The sequence below is a fragment of the Chinchilla lanigera genome, unplaced genomic scaffold (genome assembly GCF_000276665.1).
Source record: "Chinchilla lanigera isolate Chin_1 unplaced genomic scaffold, ChiLan1.0 scaffold00064, whole genome shotgun sequence".
NCBI lineage: Eukaryota > Metazoa > Chordata > Mammalia > Rodentia > Chinchillidae > Chinchilla > Chinchilla lanigera.
The window spans coordinates 1,081,137-1,105,473 of record NW_004955465.1 but is presented as its reverse complement, the minus strand read 5'-3'; the positions used below and the strand labels follow the sequence as shown (position 1 = coordinate 1,105,473).

Genomic DNA, 24,337 nt, shown 5'->3' with positions numbered 1-24,337 from the left:
TTAGGGAATCACTTACCTGGTGAAGTTATTAACTTGCTGTGACCTTGACACATTTATGCTGTTCAGTTCTGGTACATTCAAGTTAGATGACTGGTGTTTACTATGGCAATATGATTGATGTGCTTTACTTGATATTATACCATTACTACAACTTTCAAAACCTGGAAAAGAAGAAAAATACACAACATGGAAATAGAAACAATAATTTACTGATTAGGTTGTAAATACTGTCCCCATACCTTGATTTTATATTTAAGTCTTTTAGAAAGTAGGAAAGTCAACAGATTATTTAAATAGTAAAGTATCTTTGAGAGGAAAAGAATACTCCACTGTGAGCTGGTTATTATCTCCTCTAACATGTAGCCTAACTATGACTCTCACTTAATCCTCACAATCTCCCTATGAGGGCATTAGAGTTATGCCCTTATGTTTAGAAACAAGGATACATTCTAAGAAACATATTGTTGGGTGATTTTAGCACTGTGCTGTAAGATATAGCACACATACCTACATAAACCTAAAAGATCCAGCCTACAGTCCACCTAGGCTATGGACCTGGACAAGATGTTACTTATCTGAATACTTACTGCAGGCGGCTGGAACACAATGATAGGTATTCGTGTCCTTAACCATAGAAAAGGTACAGTATAAAATACTTCTGATAGGGATTTTTCAGCCCTGCCTATTCTAATCTTAAAGAACCACTGTCCTGCATAAGATCTGTCACTAACAGAAATGTTATGTGGTATATTATCATATGAATATATTTTACATTTGAATACACTGAGGCTCTGAGTTTGGCCAAACCTGAGGTGACTATATGATATTTGACAGGGGTGGCGGTTTAGAATACAGACAGGAGAATTATTCTCCTTGTACAGGGCAGTGATGTCAATACACTGAGAGACAGCAGTGCAGAAAGAGTACATACGGATTATGAGTACAGGCAAAACTGTTACTTTATGAAAAAACATATGATCTGACCTGTTTTAGAAAGTTAAATACACAAAGGGAAGATAGTTTGTTGGGAAACACAGATCAAAGAAATAAACAAAAAGAAAAGAACTGAAAATAAACCCATAGAAGTGATGTCGTAAGAGCCAAGAAAGGAGAGAACTGTAATTAAGTGAATACCAAAAGCCACAGAGTGAGACTGGGGTGAGGAAGGGAAAGGAGAACAGGGGCCTGGGTGCAGGCAGACTTGCAAGAAGATGCTTGGGAAGAACGGAGAGAGGCAGGCAGCCCGGCTGGGTGTAACGATCGGGGTCATCAGACATCACAGCCAGATCACTCTTAAATTTACACTTCACTAAGACACACAATTACCTCTTTATTAATAAACAGCAATGATTTAATTCTAATGATAACTCATTCTGAATGTTGACACCTGTTATGAAGACTGAATAAGCTCTTCTCGGAAACAGCTCTTTGAGTTACGTCTTGGTACGCACAACATACGACTCTGAGTCTACAATATTTTATCCAAAACGCTGTGGAATTAGGTATACACAAATGCAAAACAGCTACACAGAAAATGTTTAGATTTTAAAGACAATTTTTAGCTCAATATTCTAAAAACAAGGGTAATTTGATAAAACTGCCTCTCACCAGAAAAATGTGCAGTACTTCCTTTGCCTGCTGCTAAACTGTGGATATTCAGTCCATGGCTGGGGCTCATACTTGGGCTACTAAAGGGTCGAGGACTAACAGGATAACTGTCTTGAGATTTTGGACTCCGGCCTCCCAAACATCGTACTTCACTATCTGTACCATTCACCATTTCTATAAACTGACGTACTCTAGAAGAGAAAAGAAAAATTTACTTAGACATAACCTTCAAATGCCCTTTTGTTTATGCAGTAGCAACAGACCGTTGAAAAACTGTTGAAAAACTGTTGAAAATATTTCAAAACCTTATATTCATCAAGGTTTGGTCCTTCCAGAGAAATCAGAGTATAAAGCAAAAGATGACAATGAAAATACATTTACAGCTATAGTAAGTAAAATAAAAATGGACCCCACCTCTAAAACCTAAAGGTAATTTAATCTCTAATATTTACACTTGGTGACAAGCCGAACGGCACCTAAGACACGTACACAAGTAGTACCCCCTTCTCCCCCTCGCGTCCCGGGTACCATTCCCACCTTTAGCCAAAGCGGCCCTTGTTTTCACTTCCACTTGGAAGCAAAATTACTGTCATCTGACTTGAGAGGGTTTATGTTGCTCACAAGAGTAGAAATATTAAGCTGACTAACATCTGATAGCTGAAAAAATAACAAAGATTCATAAAACTAATTTAAAAAACCCCACCAAATTGGGATGGCCATTATACAAATAAGAGAAAAATCAGTGTTGGCGAGGATGTGGAGAAGTTAGAAAACTTGCGCACTGCTGGCGGGAACAGATAACAATGAGTCCACAGAAGGCAACAATATGGTGGTTCTTCGATACAGTAAACAAAGAATCACCCTCAGGTCCAGCAATTCCACGTCTGGGTGGATAAAACAAAAGATCTGAAAGCAAGAACTCCAGCAGGTGATCGTATACCTATACTCACCACAGAATTATACACAGTAGCCAAGAGATGGAAGAAACCTAAGTATGTCCCAACAGATACGTGGACTATGACTCATTTGTCCCTTCCCAGTAAGGAAGGGAATTCTGGCACACGTTACAATAGGATGAACACTGAGGGCACTATGGAAAGTGACCACACTCATCATGCAACAAATACTGGCTGCAAGGCCTCAGGGAGAAGGAAGCAGGGCACACAGCCTCAGGTGGGAAGACGAGAAAGCTCTGGAGATACACAGTGCCGATGGCTGCATAAAAACTGTGAATGAAATGAGATGCACAGAACTCCACACTTAAACAATGGTGAAAATGATAAACTCTATAACACAATTTTTTAAAATCCCATGGAGTTACTATAAGATACTTTTTAGGACAAAAAATAAGATACCCATCTTCCAAATAAGATCTTTACATTTTTAAACACAAGAGATAGAATAATTAAAGAGCATACAGATCAAATACACAGAAGATGCCATCTGCTCACAGTCTTTACAACAGAAGTGGTTTTGTTTTGGTTTGGGTGCTGGGCATTGAACCCAGGGCATCACACATCCACTATAATAAGCACATGCTCTACCACTGAGGTACACCCCAAGCCCAAAATACTTTTTCTTCTCCGTTTTTTTGAGACAGGGTCTTGCTGTGTAGTGCAGGCTGGTCTTGAACTCATGGTGATCCTCCTGCCTCAGCCTCCTGAGTGCTGAGATTACAGGTGTGAGCCACCATGCCCAGCCCCCAAAATGTTTTTTAAAAACCTGTTACTTAAGTAGGCTACAAAACTGAATGTAGATATTTGAGACAAGCTAAGAAAAATTAAAACCATGGAAGCATAAAAATGATTTTAATTATGTAACAACAAACATGCACATTATATAAGCAAAGCATTTTATGAAACTCACTTTAATGTGAAAAGGAGATTGGGATTTCTTTCAAGTAAACTTGGATATAACTGTTGGGTTGTTTCAATGGCTTCCCCCATTCTTCCTGCTAACACCAATTTCTGAATTCCTATTCAGAAACAGAAGGCAAAACATTAACTTCTACAAAAATAGAAACATAAACTTAGTGGATCTTAAGTAAAATGGTTCAGTAAAAGAAGCCTTTCAAATAAATTATTATTGCTAATTTCGGTTTCTTTGAGACAGGCTCTTGCTATTTTGTTCAGACCAGGCTCGGACTCACTAGGTAGCCCAGGATGGCCTTGCACTCACAGTGATCCTCCTGTCTCAGCCTCCCAAGTCCTGGGAATAAAGGTGTGTGCCTCCACAGCAGGTCCTAATGTCTATTTCTAAGTCAGTTTCTATTAGGCAATTCAAGGAAATACTTCAGACATATTAAAAGAAATTAGAAAATAATTACTTTCACAAACAGTTTTTTAAGAATCATAAACATACAAGAAAAACACATATTAAAATTTCAAACAGTAATATTTAAAAAGCTATGTTTTTAAAGAAATAATAATACACAGGTAAAATGTTTAATTGGATCTTTTGAACACAGGTCTAGAAAAATATTAGCCTTTGAGAAAGAGCTGACCTTAACCCTCACTGGTTATGCACTGCAGGTCAGACACTGTTAAATTGGAAGCTGAGGGTAGAAATGAGCAAGCAACCACCACCCAACGGTGCTGCAGTGGTGGGAATGAAGCACACAGTGCGCTCCAACACCGTGAGATCGGCTATCCCAGCAACAGATCTACACAAAAGACTGCTTCCAGCCGTCACGATCTGCCCATCTGTTTTAGTATAACCTTCTATCTGCTCGGCCATCAAGTCACACTCGACCCAATGACTGCCTGTGGACTGGGTTAGCAGGCTGACCTGCCTTTGTAAAAAGGCCCGACCAACAGTGCAGGCCAAACCCAGGACAGAAGCAACAAATACTTACAGTCAGTACTATCTTAAATGTATACAGCAAACTAAATTCTAAGATATTTAAATTTCTTTTACATACTATCTCCACTATTTCATCAGACCATATGACTACTTGAAACAAAATAAAAAATCCTTTTATTAAACATTGTTTTCTGAAAGCTTAAGAAAACATTTTTGAAGGAAAACTGATACAGGTATTTCTTAGAAAAATTTCCACAAAACTGTATCTCTGCATGTAGAACGCTAATGTAGTTCTGTAATTCTAAAGCCAATTCTTCCAATATATCAATGAAAATAAAATTTCAAAGGCATCCATTTTAAATTAATGTATCTGAAAATTGTTTGATTTTTTAAAATTTCTACAAATTAAAGTAACCGAACCTATCACTTGAAAACCACTGTCAGCCACGCACACTGTTCTTACTTTGTCTGTTCTTAATGGAAGCTAGTTCTTCTAGAACGGTCTGATCTGTAGATCTGGCGAAGGCCTCCGCTGTGGCGCAGTACCCATGGTGGACAAGGTACGAGGAAACCATCCTGAAAAAGCGGAAGGCGCTTTTAGTCAAGAGTGCAAGCTTCCTACTACAGTTCAGAGTATCAGTCTGCTTCCTCAAAAACAATTAAGCCTTAAGAATCTCAACTTTAAGTTGAAAAACCAACATTTTGTTCTAATCACACTTATTTACAAAACAAGTAACTGCAAACAGTGTAGAGATTACTCTAAAATAAGTATTTCCAGAGAATCGAGGACGTTCTTCCATGCTTAGTTCCCTTTTATCTTCAGATCCCTTCCTATTAATTCCCCTACTGTCCAGTCCCACTAAACATAATTTCTATTTCACCTTTTCATGACTTACCCCTACAATACACTGACATTTGTAAAGTATCCTCCCATTTCAAAGTAACGGATTAATCACTATTCCAGAATTCAACTACTCTCTTTACTCAACAGTTAAATGAGATGGATCACAAGGTATAAACAGAAGAAATATGAAGGAGAACTCAGAGAAAGAATCACCCAGAACAAAGCCTATGAGGGTACAGTCCACAAGGAATCAGACTCCGAATCTAAACTGACTAATATGGTTTTGCACAGAAAATTACTCAAACAGGATTTATAGTTAACAAATACACTTTGAAAAAGTTTACCTTTTAAAAAAAATCCATCAAGTAATCAAAACATATACTTACATACACCCACAAAATGTGGCTAAGAAAACTTAATGATCCAACCATATTAATCCAAACTCTGGTGCCTACCTACAAATACTCAACTGTTAAACCTGTTACACACCACTAAGGGCCAGCTAGAAAATGATGGGCAGCGGTTCACGAGGCAGGAGGCTGGGGAAGCAATTCAAGGTGAGAACACAGCACAATAAAGAGGGAAACATCTTGAACCACTCGTTCAGACCAGTGTAAGGGAAGAGGGGACCTTTGTGAACGGACTTCCGGGGAGTTCATGGATTCATGACATCAATTTCATAAAACTCAGGGAGGGCATGAGAACAGGATTAAGCTAATGTTTCCTCTACTACCACAGCACCTTGCCCATGACGCCCAGTACAGCCGTTTTTGAGCATTAAAGACACAGTTATTCTCTGCTCTGCTGCTGGCGGCCTCCTCCACCATTCTTATTAATGAATTCCAAGCATTTATGCTGCAACTGGGAATCTTAATGTCACAATCACTGCTCCTTGGTCTTCATTTCCTTTATATATCCTAAATGTCTCACAATGGTTTACACAAGAAAGAAACATTAAAATTAATTTAAATTCCTTTAACTAGAGACCTTTGGTTAGATTTTTCTATTTAGAATGTGGCAATTATAATCTCCCTGCATCTAAATGCTAAATAGTAAATATTTAACGAAACAGGGAGTCTAGAAACCAAAATATAGCTGATATTACTCTTGTTAAGTAACCCAAACATTAGAAAAATCTGGACACATGAGGTATACCTATCATGTCTGGATTCCAATACATTCTGATGGTCTGAATAAGCACCCAACAATTACCTTTCTCCATATACAGCTGAACTACTGCTCAACAACAAAGGCAAGTTCAAATCCAAAATCTACAAATCTTGAGTTAGCAAATCTAAACTACGCCTCTGAATTTACCTTTCGCATCAACATTAAAAGTTGAGCCATGTGACACATAAATCACTAAGTCCTATTACTAGGACTAGCAAACGAACCTATCCTAAGAGAACTACCGTTACTTTATTTAATCTATCAAATTAAGTCAGGATAAAATACAATTCCATATGTGCAGTTAAATCAGCACTTTAAATTTTGTTTAAATAGGCAAAATGGACTACTTTTTTGAGAAGTGTGTCAACAATATATTAATGATTAGGATTTAAATTAGATTAAAAAGCTGCCACGAATACCAGAAGAATAAATGTCTTTTAAAAACTCAATTTTTCAATTCTGTCAATTCCAAGTTTTCCACTCTTACTTTTGTATCATGGTCTGCCATTCTCCTTCTCGATCTCCAATGGGAAACCGGTCTATCTGTGCCTGAATTTTGGTTCTCCATTCCCGCATGTAGTCTTCTATGTCAAACACAAAAGGGTGCTGCCCGAAGTTGGCATCGACAACTTCTCCTGGTGTCTGCAGCCCCACAGTAGGATATAAATTTGGCTGGAACACAACATATTTCACATTAACGTCTATCCATTTTATATTAAAGACTTAATTCAGTCAATGTTATCTTTCAAACAGGGTTACAAATTTACTTCATGAGTATTTAGAAATCCTAATCAAACTATTACTAAAGGAAGAATTTTTAAATGATGTAAAATATAGGATGTGTTAGATGAAAAAATACTTCTTGGAACCTAATCATCAAAAAAGAAGAAAAAAACCAAACAAAATAAAACAACTAAGACACCTATTTTATTTATTCAGAGACCATGCTATATTACATCATTTGGCATTCTATATCAAACATATGAAGATGCTATTTTTCCTCTTAATATGTCATTTGGTTGCTACAGAGATTCCAAAATTAGCATATAACTCAAGTTTGTTTCTCAGCTTTTGCACAGTACATATTTCTACAAACTGGGGGCTGCTTAGATCCCATAAAAGTGCCAACCCAGCTAGTAATGTAGTGTTTTAAAATGTATTACTTTCATTTCACCTGTACATTTGGAAGGCCTGCCTTTACAGAGGGAAGCTGATAAGAATTTAGCTTTAAAGGGGCTGGGGATTTAGCTCAGCGGCACAGCACCTGCCTGGCAAGCGCAAGGTCATGAATTCAATTCCCGGTATTGGAAAAAAACAAAAAACAAAAAAAAAACCATTTAGCCTTAAGCAAGACATGCTGCCACAGTGGGGACTGTCCACATAAACATAAAAACTCCAGCCAGGGATGTAGCTCAGCAGTGCAGCGCCTGCCTGGCAAGCATGAGGTCGTGAATTTGATTCCTGGTACCCCCCAAAATAATAAATGATTTTTTTTTTAAAAAAAAAACTCTCAACATTTATATTTTGAGAAAAAAAGGATATATCTGAATAATTCAAACTAAGAAGTACATTCAGGTACATTCAAGATTTCAAAGCTAAACAACCAACCGTACCAGGTGATAGCTTCAAATATACAAAATATACAGGAATGTTTCTTTTGGGTCTATTCACTAAGCAGTCATTAAACTTAAAGGGAGAGTGAGTTATTTAGTGTTACATAAATGTCAGGATCTAATCCTTGTAAAATCCTACACGGTAATTATTATTATCTCTATTACAAAGATACAGAAATTGAGAATTACAGATTAAATAATTTGTTCTTGGTCACTCTACCAAACCATGACAGAGATAGAATTAGAACGCAGGCTTATATGACACCAAATGTAAGCTCAACTTTTATTCCTGTATGCAAACCCCATGCATCTTCATTACAGGTACCCATGCTTTATTTCTTGAGGGTTTTTTGTTTGTTTTGGGTGCTGGGAATCGAACTCAGGACCTCACACTTGCCAGGCAGGCACTGTACCACTGAGCTAAACCCCAGCCCTATTTGTTAGTTTTAATAGTTATGCCAAGTATTTTCACAATATAAAACAAGGCAAAAATTAAAAGGGGTAACTTGTGTGAATATGACATTTAAACAGATTTCACAGCAAAAATGTTGAGATGTATTTAAAAACAACTGCTCAACAAACAACATAAATCAGAAGAAAAGCCAAATACTGTGTCAAAATATAATGAAATATAAAGTCACACCAGAGTATGGAAAGAAATGGTAAAACAAAACAATACACAAGTACGGATTCTTTGTTTGTTTGTTTTTTGGGGGTGGGTTGAGATGAGGTCTCACTATGTTTCAGCCAGGCCCACCTCCCAACAGCAAGTCAGTTCCTGAACTCATCAGCAGATGAACTCACTGATGAATACAGCACCCCATGATCCAATCACCTTCCAAATGCCCCGCCTCTGAGTACATGAGAGTTTTAGGGGACATTCTGGATCTAAACCATACTATACCATGCACACGAAATCTAAGCTTCTAATAAGATATGCTATCATTTTATGTGTGAGAAAGATCGCTGCAAATTAAAATCAACAGAAGTTACAGATTCTAAAATGCAATCCCAATTCCCAAATGTTAAAATATGAAAAAAAAACCTGCTTCTTAAAATTGATGAATCATGTTAATACATTTATAAAATACCATAAAGAACAGAAAAAATATGTATATGGACAAGATGTCCAGTACTCATTACTAAATGCAGAAAGTAAATTATAGGTTGGTGTGTACATGACGACCCCATCTTCTCTGTTATGGACACACTGGCTTACACGTATAGAAAGGTGTAGAAAAATACACATTCAAGTGAAAACAGCCATCTTAACTAAAGAATCTGAGTGTATGAAGTGCATATTCATGTATCTCCATATTTACATTTATTTTCTAACTTACATATTTAATTACCTATACTATATAGTCCTATAATCAAAAAAATGCTTAAAGCTTGAGATAAAACATTATCAGTTTTGGCTCTCTGAATGGTGCACATATGAATGGTACACTGTGTCACCCAGGCTAGCCACGAACTCCTAGGCACAAGCAGTCCTACTGCCATGTCTCTCAAGTAGGTAGGACTACGGATCTGTGGTACCATGCTGGGTTGGTAAGTATAATTTTTATGACATTTACTAAACCTTAAAACTGAAGAATTTAGGGAAGGAGAAGCAAGGAGATAGTCCTGAACTTGCTAAAGATTTTTTTAAACAGCCTTTTAAAGTATACAGTTTAATGACTTTCAATGAAGTCACAGAATTGTGCAACCATCATATCTAATTTTATATTTCTATTCTATCTTCAAAAACTAAGTACTTGCGTAACATTGCAAGGCCCTGGCTTCTATGTCCAGTAAACAAAGTGAAGCACAAAGACAGACAGGAAGGCATACAGAGTCAGAGACAGACAGAGATGGGAAGGGTGAAGGGGAAAGCAAAGCAAAGGCAGAAGGCCCATACCCAGGAGCAGCAGCCTCCCACTGCCCCACCCCAACCCTTGACAACCACCCATCTTGGTTACAGATAGAAAATGTTTTTTCCTTAATTAAAAAAAATCATGCTTGCCCATGCAGAATTAGAAGAATAATTTCTTTATGAAAACAGAAAAACATCTTATTTCTAACTTCTGAGGCAGATACTAAAATATTTTCAATTTAAAAATTGTTCCAGAGCTAAATGTACATAATAAAATTCCTATTCAACAAGTTTTGTTAAAATATTTCTTCTAACAAAAGTCAAAGCAAATACTTTATTCGTTAGACTTCAAGCCAGCCTCCAGAACTGGAAGGTGCATCACCCTAAAGGAGAACAGGCACTGTACCAGGGTCGCTTCAGTTTACAGTTAAAGACATTTTCAAATCACTGCGGTGTGCTAGGGAAGAAAAACTACCTTCAAAAAGATCTAAGGTTTTCACAACTGTACCAACAGTGCCATGTACTCTAAGTGACTTTTTCCTAAAAAATATCCTCCCAGGATTCAATGTTGCAAGTAGCTAATGACAAACAGAGCACAGAAGCACTTTCTTGGTAATTTCCTTAAAGGAAAAGACTAATTTTTCCCTTTTTCTTCAACTACAAAGTGATGTATCATGGAAATCACAGCTTATCATAAAAATGTGTAAGTTAGAAACACTATAAAAGAAAACCTGTAACAACCACCATAATAACCACCTAACTAGTCATACTGCCAAAAAGCTGCGTATCCATTACCAACGGTTTATTATGTATAGACAAGGGAAAACAGCATAGCTGGTGTTTCAAAGGTAGCACAAAAATCCATGTTTACAAGCAATGAAGTCTTTCCAAAGGATCATTACTCTACTAACAAAAAGTGAAAGATCATGGCAACACAGCTCACTCTCGCTCTCGCTCTCACAAACTAGTCTGACATGCTCAGTGCCACAAAAGGGAAGAGATAATGGGAACTAAACCAGTTAACCAACTTCAAGTGAACCTTAGGAGTCTTCTTACCGAAGCCTCAGCACCAATTAAGGACCCATCAACCCACCTACTTGAATCCACATCTACATACAATGCCCAGCCATCTGTCACACAAATGCACTACTCTAAAGGCCATCCCTTCCAGTATGGTACTTTTCTTCTCTACATACTACACTGATGCTTTTTGCTTGCTAGAGAATCATTTAACAGAAAACAGCCTACTAAACGTAACAAGCTTTTTTGCTTCTTCTGACTCCACTGTTCTCACTGGCTACTACCCCATTTGGACTTTAAGCCTCGTTTTAATCAAAGTCTTCCAAAACTGCCCCGAGACTGTAACTTTGCATTTCCTATTCTTAAATCCACTCCAAACAGGATTTCTCCATTACAATGAAGCATCCTTGTCAATGTCAGCGGTGACCTCCTTTCTGTTAAATACCATGGTTAACTCAGTCCTTATCTTAAATGATGTATCACTGGCATGTGTGTGCCTCTAAGCACTCTTCCTTTCATGTATTTCTTCCCCTGGCTTCCAGGATCCACTTTTGGTCTTCTTCCTACCTCCCTGGTGGCTCCTTCTTTTCTCCAAATTTAGCATGTGCCAAACTGCATTCTTGCCCTACTTCTCTTCTGTGTCTATGAACCCCCTTGTTGATCTAAGGCAGCTCTATGACTGCAACACCTAAACCCAATGGCTTTCAAATTTCTATCACCAGCCCAGATAAGTCTCTTGAATTCTAGTCTTGCATAATGTGTTTAAATTAACTTGACTTTTAACTTATGCACCACTGAATTATTGATCTTCCTCCTCAAAACTTGTTCCACCTAAGCTAGGTACAAGCATGCACCTGCAGTCCCAGCTCAGGAGGTTGATGGAACCAAGTAAGCCCAAGAGTTGAGGGTAACCTGGACAGTATAGCAAGACCTCGTCACTTGACAAACAAAAACAAGTGGCTGGCACATGGCAGGACTCGGGGGCAGATCAGATGAAGGTGGTTGAGTGATCATGTAAGTCCTGCTGTGGGCCAAGCATCTGCCCTTTCGGACTCCATGGCAGCTCTTCCAGAATGGGTCATGTTGGTGACGAACAGGCATACAGCCCAGGGGACAGCCTGGCCCAGGCACTGAACCCTTCGGGCCAGCCTTGCCTGAGCAAGGAGACAGGACAGGAAGAGGTGATGGGCAGTCACAGAGGAGGCAGGCTCCGGCTCCACACAACAGAACCAGCTGGGGCCACGTAAGGGGAACAGCGGTGAGTCCTGGCTGCACTAGGTTGGGTGTCCTAGTCTTCAAAGAAACTCTGAACCTGATCTGATCCAGCCATGGACAGGAGGGCTCTTGCCCTTGTGAGGCTTTTTCCAGCTGCACACCCAGATGTGCAGCCAGTGGAAGCCACGACCACTCCAGGGCCTTTGAGTCGCCCATCAGGCAACTCACCGCAGCCAACTGGGGTGCCAGCCAAAGATGCAGGGAGCCACGGAACGAAGCATTTCACCACCAGCTACAGGAAGGAGGACTGTAGCGTCCATTACTATTTCTTGCTTACAACTAACTAGCAGCTACTAACTTTCTCATGCTGAAACAAACAAAACACAAGGGCTGGGATGTGCAGCTCAAGGCCCTGGACTTGATCCCTAGTACCACAAACAATAAACAAAAAAGTTGCTGGACCTATCTAAAGCTTTCCTTCTACCAGTAACTGACCTTCCCTCTATTTTCCATGTCTTTCATATCTCCATTCTTTCCTCAGACCCACAATCTTAAAAGTCAAATCCTCTTTTTCATATTTTCACATCTAACCCACTAGCAAGTTTCTTGGTTCTCAGCTGGATTTTTAAAAGAATATTTGTTTTTCATTTAAGCGCCAAATGAAGTGTGTTCTGTGTAGATCACACTTTGCTATAAAATATAAGATAAAATCCTAACGACGTATTTTCTTCCAAAAGATGGATACTTGCTTCACCACTGCTTATTAAATAATGCTTGCTGGTGAGCACTTTTCATCTGCACACTCCTAACCTTCCTTGGCTTAACGGTATTTCTCGCTACATAAATTTTTCCCTCCTGGGAATTTCTTAAAGGAAATCACCTGTCTGTTGTTGTCTATTCTCTGCCTGAGCCCCCCATCATTTCTCAATTCATCCCTGAAATGAGAATGCATCCCATAATGGATGGCACCATATGTCTGTCCCTAACTGGTCAGGCAGCTGCCATGATACCAACATCACTGCTTGTACAAGAAGTGCTAAATGAGCTCACTGTAAAACTCTATCATGTACTTTTTTTGTTGTATTTTTTATGAAACAGCTGCATAACTATAACATATAGGACATTTCAGTCAATGAGCCACTTCAGACCAAATGAGAAAGGAATAATGGAGTCCTATTGTCAAAAAACAAAAAAACAAAAACAAACCTTCCATTACTACTACCATCACATTCTAACATTAAGAAAATGGCAGCATCAAAATGTGCACAATGCCATCACCAGACTGGAAAAGGATCCCAGAGACATAATGGAGAACTCTTAAGAAATGTTCCTGATGGCAAAGATTTGTATCATGTAGAAAACCATAAACATCAACTCTAGAATCAAACTGCTACTGTTCAAGTCACCTTTATCACTCATATAAATTTCTGCAAAAAGCTCTTCATGTCTCTTTGCTTCTACCTTACTTTCTCCCTAGTCTCTCACCCTAGCCATCAGCAAGAAACTTTAATTGAAGTTCTATAACAACTAAAACTCTATGATGTTTGCTTCTGACTAAGAGCAAACATCCTTTCAGTGGCTTACAGGGTCCAAATGACTGACTGCACATGACCCTACTGTGATCTCCCACTCATCCCTACTGCACGTTCTGCACTCCCCACTCCTCACTACCTCACTCCATGCTACTCTTTCCATAACCTGCCTTCCCCTCCCCTCCCTTCAGCTGCCTAGAACACTTGCTCTACACAAACATTTGGCTACTTCCTCCTTCCTTCCTAGCTCTATGCTCAGGCCACACCCTGAGCAAAACTGAGTTGCTTGTACAACTAACTCCAAGTCCTACTTCTGATGTGCCCGCACTCTATTTTTCCTGTTTCTTTCCAAAATACTTGAAACCTTTTAAAATGTTATAATTTTTTTAAAATGTTATAATTTACTTCTTTTCATGGCCTACCTATTCTCTAACTTCTCATTTCACTACTGTAAACTCCAAAAGAACAGAAAACATTATGGCCCGTTTCACCAAACGGGCACCAGAACCTTTGGTGTGGCAGGCTTTACCACGTTGGGCAAATACACAGCACAGTTGTTGAACAGCCCTTTGCTGTGCAACATACAAAGTGCAAAGATACCAAAGAAACAATTTCAAATCAATGTACAATAACAATATAACAGTATCTAGGGCCTCAGGGTGCAGCTTAGCGGTAGAACATGCATGTGCTTATCAGCTGTGCTGCTCAGGTTCAATCCCTGACACCATAAAAAAGTGTATTTTCAGTTTTCAGTTCTGGTTTGTTTTACTTTATGCAGCAGGATCTCTATTCTATGTGTGGCATTTAAATCCAGTATCCATCACACCATGTTCTAAACATGCCTAGTTTTAGTTTCTTTACAGTTACTTTCATTGAAAATGCAAAACTGCTTTTAAGAAATTATGACTTACCGGTAGATCAGTGAAAGCAATACCTTAAAAAAAAAAAAAAAAAAAAAAGTGACATTAGAAGCTGTTTTAAGGCAAACTAGAGTGACAATCTGAATTTCTACCTCAAAAGAAGAGACAGAATGGCGAAAGAAAAAAAACTTAAACCTAAATACAAGAGAGTAGAACTAATTTTCCCAGTAACATTAATGTGTCCAGGTGAATGCCTTGTCAGTAAAGAGCATCACCCTTGCTGGCCACACATAAGTTTATTTCTGGACACCGCTATCAACTCTAGGACTTCCAAAACCGTTTTCAGTATGTCTTCAATACTACATTAGGAAACACGTAAGAAAAATGACTGCAGAATAGTCACATTGGGTTTTTTATTCTCAAACTGCATTACCCAGCAGTGTAGATAATCATCTGGATTTAGCTTTTGAATAACTCTATGTAGACGGAATTGGCAAGGTCTTGTTATAAAAGGTGAACAAAACGAAGTTTAGCACTTGTTTAAGTGTTTCTTGAAATTTTTGATTCCTGTAAGGGAAAAAAACTCTCCTTCAAAAAATAAAAACTTACACAATTGAGAATTTCTTTGAAATTCCCTTGATAGTAATTTCAACACAGTCATGTTCCAAATACAACTTTAGCAACGGCAATGTCATTGGAATAATTCTACTGGCATCCAATTTGGTTTTTTTAGTGGTGGTTGGTTTGTTTTTTGGGGTTTTCTGGGAGGTTTTTTGGTCTTTTTGAGATGGTTTCACTATGCAGTTTGGATGGCCCTGAACTCAGTTTGTATCACAGGCTGGTCTCAAACTCCCAGCAATCCTCCTGCCTCAGCCTCCTGAGTGCTGGGATTACAGCAATGCACCACCACGCCCCAAAGCAACAATTTAATAATCTCCTTTCAAGTGTTCAAATATGTTAGTTAGCTGAAAGTAATAGGCCAAGTATTTCTATAATATTTCACTGATATGTTTAAAAGATTAAGTGCTAGAATAATGAGAAAGGGATGATCTCAGTGAGTTAGTTACTCTCAGTTCTTCCAGTCTAAACATACATGAACAGAAAATAAAACAAACCCCAGTAGTGGACCTCTACTGTCTTGATTACCAGCTTAAAAAATAAATAAATAAGTACATAATTTTTTAAAAAGGCTGTCTTGTGTGAAATCATTTTTAAGGTCTCTTCTCACTTAAAAAAATCTGTAATTGTGCTGTACCAATAGAAAACAGAAACCAAACACAAACTTTCTAACTTTACTTTTTAAAGTAATAAAGTTAAAATGTTTCAAACCCAAAATATTTTGAGCATCACAATGATGCTACAAGTGTAAAAGTTCCCACCAGAACCCATGTGATGAGCCACGGTCAAAATATGGGTACACTAAAAATATCACACAGAATGCCCTTCAGACTCTGTGTATAAGGTGTACGTGAAACATGAATGAACTCTGTGTTTAAGCTGGGTCTCGTCTGCAAGTTATCTCATTCTTCGGCAAGCATCCCCACCCAAAAAATCCAAAATAGGAAACAATTCTGGTCCCAAGCGTTTTAGATAAAGGATACTCAATCTGTACATATTTTTAGAAAGAAATGTATAAAAATAATGTTTTGTAGTTAGTAAAGCCCTGATTCTATGACTTAAAAACTAGTAGATTCACATTAATTTGCCAAAAGGAAAGCAAAGCTACAGCTGTTTTTGTTTTCATACCATGTACAATATTCTGATTAATTTACTTTCATTGAAAGTAACTCTGAGCCAAATGTAAAAATTATAAATTTTCAGAAAACTAAACACAGAAAACAAAAGAAAAAAATACTTTAACAAAAATGACTTATACAATTTTTACCATTTTTATAATATAGCCTAATCAATTACTTTTCTCAAAGATACCTGTAACAAAACTGTCTGGATTATTTCAGCAAAAATCCTTTGTCAGTAATTACTGTAATTTTCACTTTGCCAAGAACTCCAGCAAAAGCCCCAAGTCATTCCATAGTTTAACATTTGTAGATACTGCCAAACATACCCTACGTGGCTCAGACCACAAAAAGATACCACTTTAGCAAATCAGCATTAACTATTTAAACACTACACAGAAAACAATTTTCTATTTTTGTAATATCCTGACTTGTCAAGAAGCTGTTTAAATGTGATCTTCAACTGACAAATAATACTCAATAAAGTTTAAAAAAACAAAAACAAATTAAGTTCATGTGTATACTAAAATGATTCTCCAATAAAAACCTTTCCACTTCTCTTTGCATGGTAAGCAAAATGTTTACTCTACATGAGACTTGCACAAGACAGAAATTAAAGATGTATCACTCTGGGGTAGAAATTATCCCTTTGGGAATTACAAGGAACTGTGGAGCATTTTATCTTTCAGAAGCTAGAATCTAAATCAAAGGCAGGTAAACCTTTCCAGCAAAGGGACCATAGTCAGTATTTCTGCTTTCCAGACCAGATGGTCTTTTGTCACCACTACTCAATTCTGCCGCTGTAATAGGAAAGTAGCCATAGACAAGACATAAATTAATGGGTGTGGCTGTGTTCCAAAGAACATTTTAAAACAGGCCAAGAGGCCTCTTTGGCTATAGCTTACAGAGAATCCTTGTTCTAGAAGACAATTTCTGTGCACCAGTATGTCATCACTGTATCCCTGGCACCTAGCCTACACCCTAACAAACAAAACACCAAAAACATTAAGAGTACTCACTTCACCTATCATTTTAGTTTAATACCACAATGTGGTATTACAGGTACCTTATTTTACAAACTTACAAACCTGTGGCACAGCATTGTTAGGTAACCTGCATAAGGCCACACAATATAAACCAAGAATCAGTCCATTTGATTAAAGAACTCATCAGTCAATATAATACTAGCTCTCTAAGTGCTTACTATTTATTAAATTTAAGAATACATGACACCAAACATTTCAAATTTACAGTGGTACCACGATTTACAAACAATTTATTTCACGATTCTGGGATGCCAGTTGCATGTGGTTTGTGTGGGGAAGATGGTTATGGTCATGTTTGTCACCCAATGTGGAGTTTGTGAGCTGAAGCAAAATTCTGCTGAGCACTTCTGTTTTCAAAACAGACTGTTTGCAAACCGAAGTGTTTGTCAAGTGAGGTATTACCATACTTAGAATACCATTAAGTGTCTTCTCTTAGGAAGCATCTTATTTTTAAAATAGCTTTCATAGACAATGGAAACACTCAATTTAAATGTTTGTGATAATGCGACAGGGGAAAAAAAAAAAAATCACTTCACCTTTAACGTTCCCATCTCTCAAAATAAAATTTTCTTTGCCAGAAAGTTTAAAAAGTTAGTGTTAAAATGACTAATTGTGGAAAAGCATTTTGTTTTGCATTTTTAAACAAGCCATTAAGTCATACCTAAAAAATAGGCCTCTATCTTAGTTTACGATCTTAAAACACATTAATCAGCCAAGCCAACTAACTCAGTTAACTTATGACATATAAACTGCATGAGGCATTACTATTACCAGACTGATGAGAATATAGAGATCTTTTGTAAAACTGAAATGACCTTTACCACACAGAATTATGTAACTATTAATAGTAATAGAAGCAATCAGAAATAAAAATGTTAAGCTGAATGTAAATATAAAATAAAGGTAATTTTATACAAGGATTATGTAAAAACACTAAAAAAAATTAGTAAGTGCCGTCAACTGAACCAAGGAATTTAGACCTTTCAACTATGAGAAGACAACTTTGCGGTTTAAAGAACATCTGCTACATGCATAAAGAGGCTACGTGTACTATAACTTTTAAAATGCTATTCACAAGCAGAGTTTCTGCCTTCTGCTTTCTTTCACTTTACCCCATTAGGAATAATGTCATGAGTCAATGATTTTCCCAACAGTACAAGTAATATGACATCTATTTTTCTGAAGCATTAGTCTTACTATTCTTAGTATTTACTGTAACTCTAAAAGGAGGGAAAAAATAATGAAATAAAAAAATAAAAAACAAAATGAAAAGGGGAAAGACCTGCTAAGAAACGGAAATGTAGGCCAGACGTAGTGGTGCACACCTGTAATCCCAGCACTCGGGAGGCTGAGGCAGGAGGATCACTGTGAGTTCGAGGCCTGCCTGGGCTATAAAATGAGTTCAAGGCCAGCCTGAACTGCATATTTAAACCCTGTCTCAAAAAGGCAAAAAAAAAAAAAAAGAAAGAAAAGGAAATGTAACAACTATACATAATTTTAAATTTGAACCTCTACTGAGTCCAGGAATATTCAACTGAATAGGAACTCCCGATTTTCCAGTAGTCTGTCAGTATATGGGTTTCTTAAAGTTTTCGTTAACCTATATATTTTTTATTAGCCATCTATCTTTTATGCTTATTAATTATGTTACTACTTCAGTGTTTAATTCTGCACCCTCCTGCACAACTGTGTCACAGTCATCATCCTTTAGCAACGTTGTTAGGAGGTTTGAGTGTGCCACTGCCCTTTGAGTGTGCCACTGCCCTCCACTGATTTGAAGCACTGAGCTTTCCACCCTTTGAAAGGGTTCCCCACTCTATCCTAAGAAGTGACAGCTCTTTTTTTATATCACCTGTTACTAGAGAACTGGATCATACTGTGAAAGGTTTTACCCAAGTAAAACGCTTACATTTCTGTACCAGAATACAAACTTTCACCATTTCCTCAACTTCCACCTGGAGAAAAGAAACCATGTCTAGAAGTGTCTATCTATAAAGGAGAATCATCTAATAAACATGAATACCATGTCGGAAGTACAGCAATCACAATATCTTGTTATTGTGCATGCAATGCATTATTTCTGTACCTAAACTATGTCCATTCTTGGTGTAAAAGCAGGTATTGTTGATAAGGTTAACACAACAGCCAATGACATCACCAGTTGTAAAAGTTGGTCCATAAGGTTGTCCAGTTCCAGAAGAACAAAATGAATGTCCATCATCCCCATGGTAACCATATGAATGTTTATCCCAACCTAAAGAGAAAAGTTCAGTATATTTACAATGAGAAGTAAGGCTCCTTGATACATTTATTCACTAAGATCTTGAGCGAAAATAATACAACAGATAACATGACAAAATTTAGAGTCTCAACAATTACACTATGAAATTATTTCTGTATTAAAATACTGTTTAGAACATTCAAGAAAATAAATTCATCACACAGCACACTAAAACAAGTACTAAACAAGGGATTACGGCTGAAAACAACAAATGCAATATCCACAGCAAGGCCTGTTTCCACGCATGTGTTTCTCCATAATATACTCGGGAATGTTTGATTTTGAAGAAATAACATAGCCATACACAAAGATTAATGCAAAATACTCCCCCCTACAATTAATTTTTAACATTAGCAAACAATAGAAGAAAACAAAAACCAAGAATTATTACTTCCTTCTGCTAAATGGTATCAAGCAACAGTTGTGCAGTATACTCGGTACCTTCCTGAGCTGACTTTTAGTATTAGCCTGTAGCTCCCGACATAAACGGAGGATGGGCTAAAAGTCAGGCTTGTGACAAGCAGCAAAGATAACCAGTCACATTAAAATGGTTAATACTGCCAGTGCATGTACCACTTGGAATTCATAACATAGGTAATTAAAATCACAGGAAATCAAGGGCTGTGGGTTTAGCTAAGAGGCAGAGCACTTGCCCACTGAGCACAAGGCTCTGAGTTTTCTATCCTAGCATCACAAAAACAAAACACAAAAGTACTCCCAAAATATAGACAATCGTATCATTAACTGTTCAGCCTTATTACTTGAAAATTTTAACCAGAAAGAGCTACCAATAAGATTGTAAGACTAGAATTCAATTACAAGTGTACCTGGTAGTCTATTCATGTTCACACCTTGAGCAGAAAGACCAATTCCCATGTAACTGTTGGAGGGGAAAAAAGGAAAAATGCAGTTTATTATAGTCATGAATATGTAAATTATCAAACACACTCAAATATTATCAGAACCAAGTCCAGGCTGAAACTCTTGGAGTTGTAACAAAAATGCTATTCCAAGTTGGGCACAGTGGCACATGTCTATAATCCCAACACTGAAGGAGGCTGAGACAGGAGGATCACAAGTTCTCAAGTCCAGCCTGGAACACCTGGCGAAACCCTGTCTTAAAATAAGAAAATAAAAGGAACTGGGGATGTAGGTCAGTAGTACAGCACTTCTGACTTTGATACTTAGTATGGCAATAAAAAAATTACAATTTATTACAGGGCAACAAAGTACAATATTTAGCAATAATAAAACCCAGATTCAAAGTGAACTCCTATAACAATCACTCATCAACACACCTGAAACATTAGTAATGCCATAGGAGTTTACTTTTTTTAAAGTCCTGTAACTGTTACCTATGAATATCTTCTTTCTACCAGTAATTTTTATAACTTCTCAAAAATCAGAGGAATTTGTGTAAAAAAAAAAAGAAAAAAGGAAATGTTAAATAAGACAAAAACATATTTCCAAAAGGACACAGTGGAAGTGCAGACCACCACCAAAAAGGGGACATTTATTAATATTTGAAAAGAATATCATATCAAAAACATCTGAACTAGTTAATAAAATTACACTAAAAAATCTGTTTAGGACACATACATAATAATGGTTTGCTAAATTGAGCAAACTGACAAACTCTACTTAAATAAGAGACTCTTGACTTCTAATTTATAAAATTAAACTGGGCATGGTGGCACACTCCCTCTAATCCCAGCACACTTACAGGCTGAAGCAGGAAGATCACACTTTAGCCCACCCTGGACAACTTAGGAGCTTAATGAGCCCCTGGGCATTAAAAAAAAAAAGGACTTAGACACTAGGTCATTTTAGAAGGCATGAAGGTTCTTGCTTCAATCTCCAGTACAAGACAGACAGGCAGACAGACAGATGAAAGAAAGGAAGGAAAGAAGAAATGATAATTATGAGGTATGCAATTTATTTTCAAAAGCTTATAAAACATAACAAAACCTGGTAAAATTTGAAAATGGGAGAGTATAACACAACAGGTATAGGCTGAGAAATTAAAAAGAGCAAACTAATCTACTTTGTTAAAAGAAAGTTTAAGTCACCATGATTGGACCAAGATTTAAAAGGGCATTTGATAAGGTTCAGCCACCATTCCTCATAAAATCTCCAGTGTAAGAAGAGCAGAAAATCAGTAACATATACACACTTGCTTCCAAATCCACAGCAAGAAAGCGAACAGTCAAGTCACTAAGGACAAGGATGTTAAATACTGTTTAGTTTTCAGATAGTTTAATAAAATAAACTAAACAACCAGTACAAACATCAGAGAACAAAAATTACCTTGATTTGTAGTTAGTGAGAATATATACAAAGAAAACCACAGAACCTAACAAAAGCTTTTAGAATTAATTAGGCATTTTGGCACAATATCTGGATAACTTAATTTCTAGTAATACATAGCTAGAAAAAGGAAGTGGTGTGCGAGAATATAAAAGTCATAGTAACTATAGAAATCAAAAAGAAAGACATTCTCAAGTAAAGCTCAAAAACAATATAGTAAAAGCTCTAAATAAATGGATATAGTATGAATCTGGCTAATTTGACAACTGAAAAACTGCCATCTTTCTAAAAGGAACATATATATGTGATATATTTCAGGCCAAAGTCAAATCCAATTTATTAAAATGGACCAAAGTACTTAACTGTGTGTGTTTATGTATGTATATATGTATGCATTTGGTTTTTCTTGAGACAGGATCTTACTAGATAGTGCAAGCTAGCCTTGAACTCATTTATGTAGCCCAGGCTGGCCTAAAACTTATGGCAATCTTCCTGCCTCAGCCTCCCAAGTGCTGGGATCACAAACGTGTGCCAACCATGTCTGGCTAAAGTGATTTTTAAAGTTTATATACTAAAATACAGAATTATGACCAGTAATATTTTTGAGGCAGGTCTCGCTGGGTGGTCCAGGCTGGCCTTGATCTCATTATGAAGACCACTGTGACCTTAAATCTGCAGCAATCCTCGTGCATCAGCCTCCTGAGTGCTGGGATTATAGGTATAGGCCATCACATCTACCTCTTAAGATATTTTTAAAAAGAAAAATAACAGGATTTCCCCTACTAAATATTAAAATCCATAGCCAAATTCACAAGATCAATATTACTAATAAAAGCACATACTGAATAAGAGTGACAAAATATAAAGAAATAACATTTACATGTGACTAAAGAAAGCTCATGAGTTTGTATTTGCTACAAGTATGATATAAAATGTAAGTACTGTCAAGACTTAGCACATAACCAGACTGTCTCTGAGGAGAACAATCACCCAACACAAAGCTGTGAGTCGGGGTACTGCTCCACGTCAGCAAAACGCTGGAGTATGACAAGGACCCACACTTCTGAGGCCAGAGGTTTGCCCCTCTTTGGAGAAACAGATTAGTTACACTTACTACTTAAAGCCAAAGTCTGAAAGGAGGCTAACAAAACAGTGATGCCACCTATTACCTTAGCTTGTTTCACACAGTGGCCTAGGCCTAGTAAAAAGGAAAGAGAGAAAGGTCTTGACTAGGACCTACACCAGTCATCACACACATTAGTGACTCACTCTACAATTTTTCCCAATCATACTAAAGGACCTGGAAACTGTAGTACAAAACTGGTTCTGGACTAGGGGCCAAGGAGGTAAAAAATGTAAGTTGTAAGAAAGAGAGAATAAAATTAACACAATTAACAAAATTTCCCAAACAAAATGAGGCTGCAAAGACAAAACTCTAAAATATAAAACTAACAAAATTAACAATCAGAATATGAATTCTGGATGACACTAAAAGAGATGAAAATAAATGTAATTAACACACATAAAACAAAAAGAATGGAAATATAATCACTAAAAAATAAGGACAACACAGCACCAGTATTTGCTAAGCTCATTTAGCTAAAAATGTTCCAGAACTGAAAAATATGAATTGAAAATATATACCACAGACTGAGGAAGATCAAACTTCACCCTTAAGACATATTGAGACTATCAACAAACAATCAGAAATGATTTCTCAGATAACTACAGATGGTAACCATAATGAAAGCCAGTAACTTAAGAGCAGACACAGATTTAAAAAAAAAAAAAAAAAAAAAAGAGGCACTTAGGGAAATGATGCAAACCATGAAAGGCTAACATACAAAAGAAATGGAATCCATGAAACAAATTCAAACATATCCAGGAAATTAAAAATCCCATAGAAAGTATATGCAGCAGAATGAGCCAATGTGAAGACAGAATATGAGATTTAGAAGATAAGATTGCAGTTAGCAATTATGAAAAGAAAAATTTCTTAAAACTAGCAAGGGACCATGAAAAATATCAATCCAACAGCTGCTAGATGACACAAAGAAGAATAATATAAGATTCCTTGGAGTCAATGAAAAAGCAGGAGATACTACAATGACATAAAAATTCTTGTTCACAGAAATCATGGTAGAAATTTCCCAGGCATGGAAAAAGAATTTGACATACACATAAGTGAGACATATAGAACTCCAATTAGTATGACTGATCAATCAATCATCAATCAATAAAGTAATAGTCAAGATTCCAGAAATTCAACACAAGAACAGATTATAATAAGCTCTAGGAGGAAAAAAATCAAGTCACCTATAAAGGAAAGCCCATCAGAATCAGAGCTCAATTCTCAACACAAACTCTCAAGAAGAACATGAAGTATTTCAATCACTAAAAGAAAACACCTCCAACCCAGATTGGTGTACCCTGCAAAACTTTCAAAAT

General features: G+C 37.1%; 1 protein-coding gene across 1 annotated transcript in view; it reads right to left on the bottom strand.

Moving 5' to 3' along the window:
- Ranbp9 (RAN binding protein 9) overlaps positions 1–24,337 on the bottom strand; it is a gene marked incomplete at its 5' end in the record, with an annotated part of 80,176 nt that overhangs the window by 17,351 nt on the left and 38,488 nt on the right. The window contains 8 exon segments of the mRNA XM_005398797.2: positions 17–161; positions 1,609–1,799; positions 3,475–3,583; positions 4,874–4,986; positions 6,912–7,096; positions 14,571–14,593; positions 19,388–19,555; positions 20,410–20,462. Coding sequence (XP_005398854.2) covers positions 17–161; positions 1,609–1,799; positions 3,475–3,583; positions 4,874–4,986; positions 6,912–7,096; positions 14,571–14,593; positions 19,388–19,555; positions 20,410–20,462 — 987 coding nt within the window.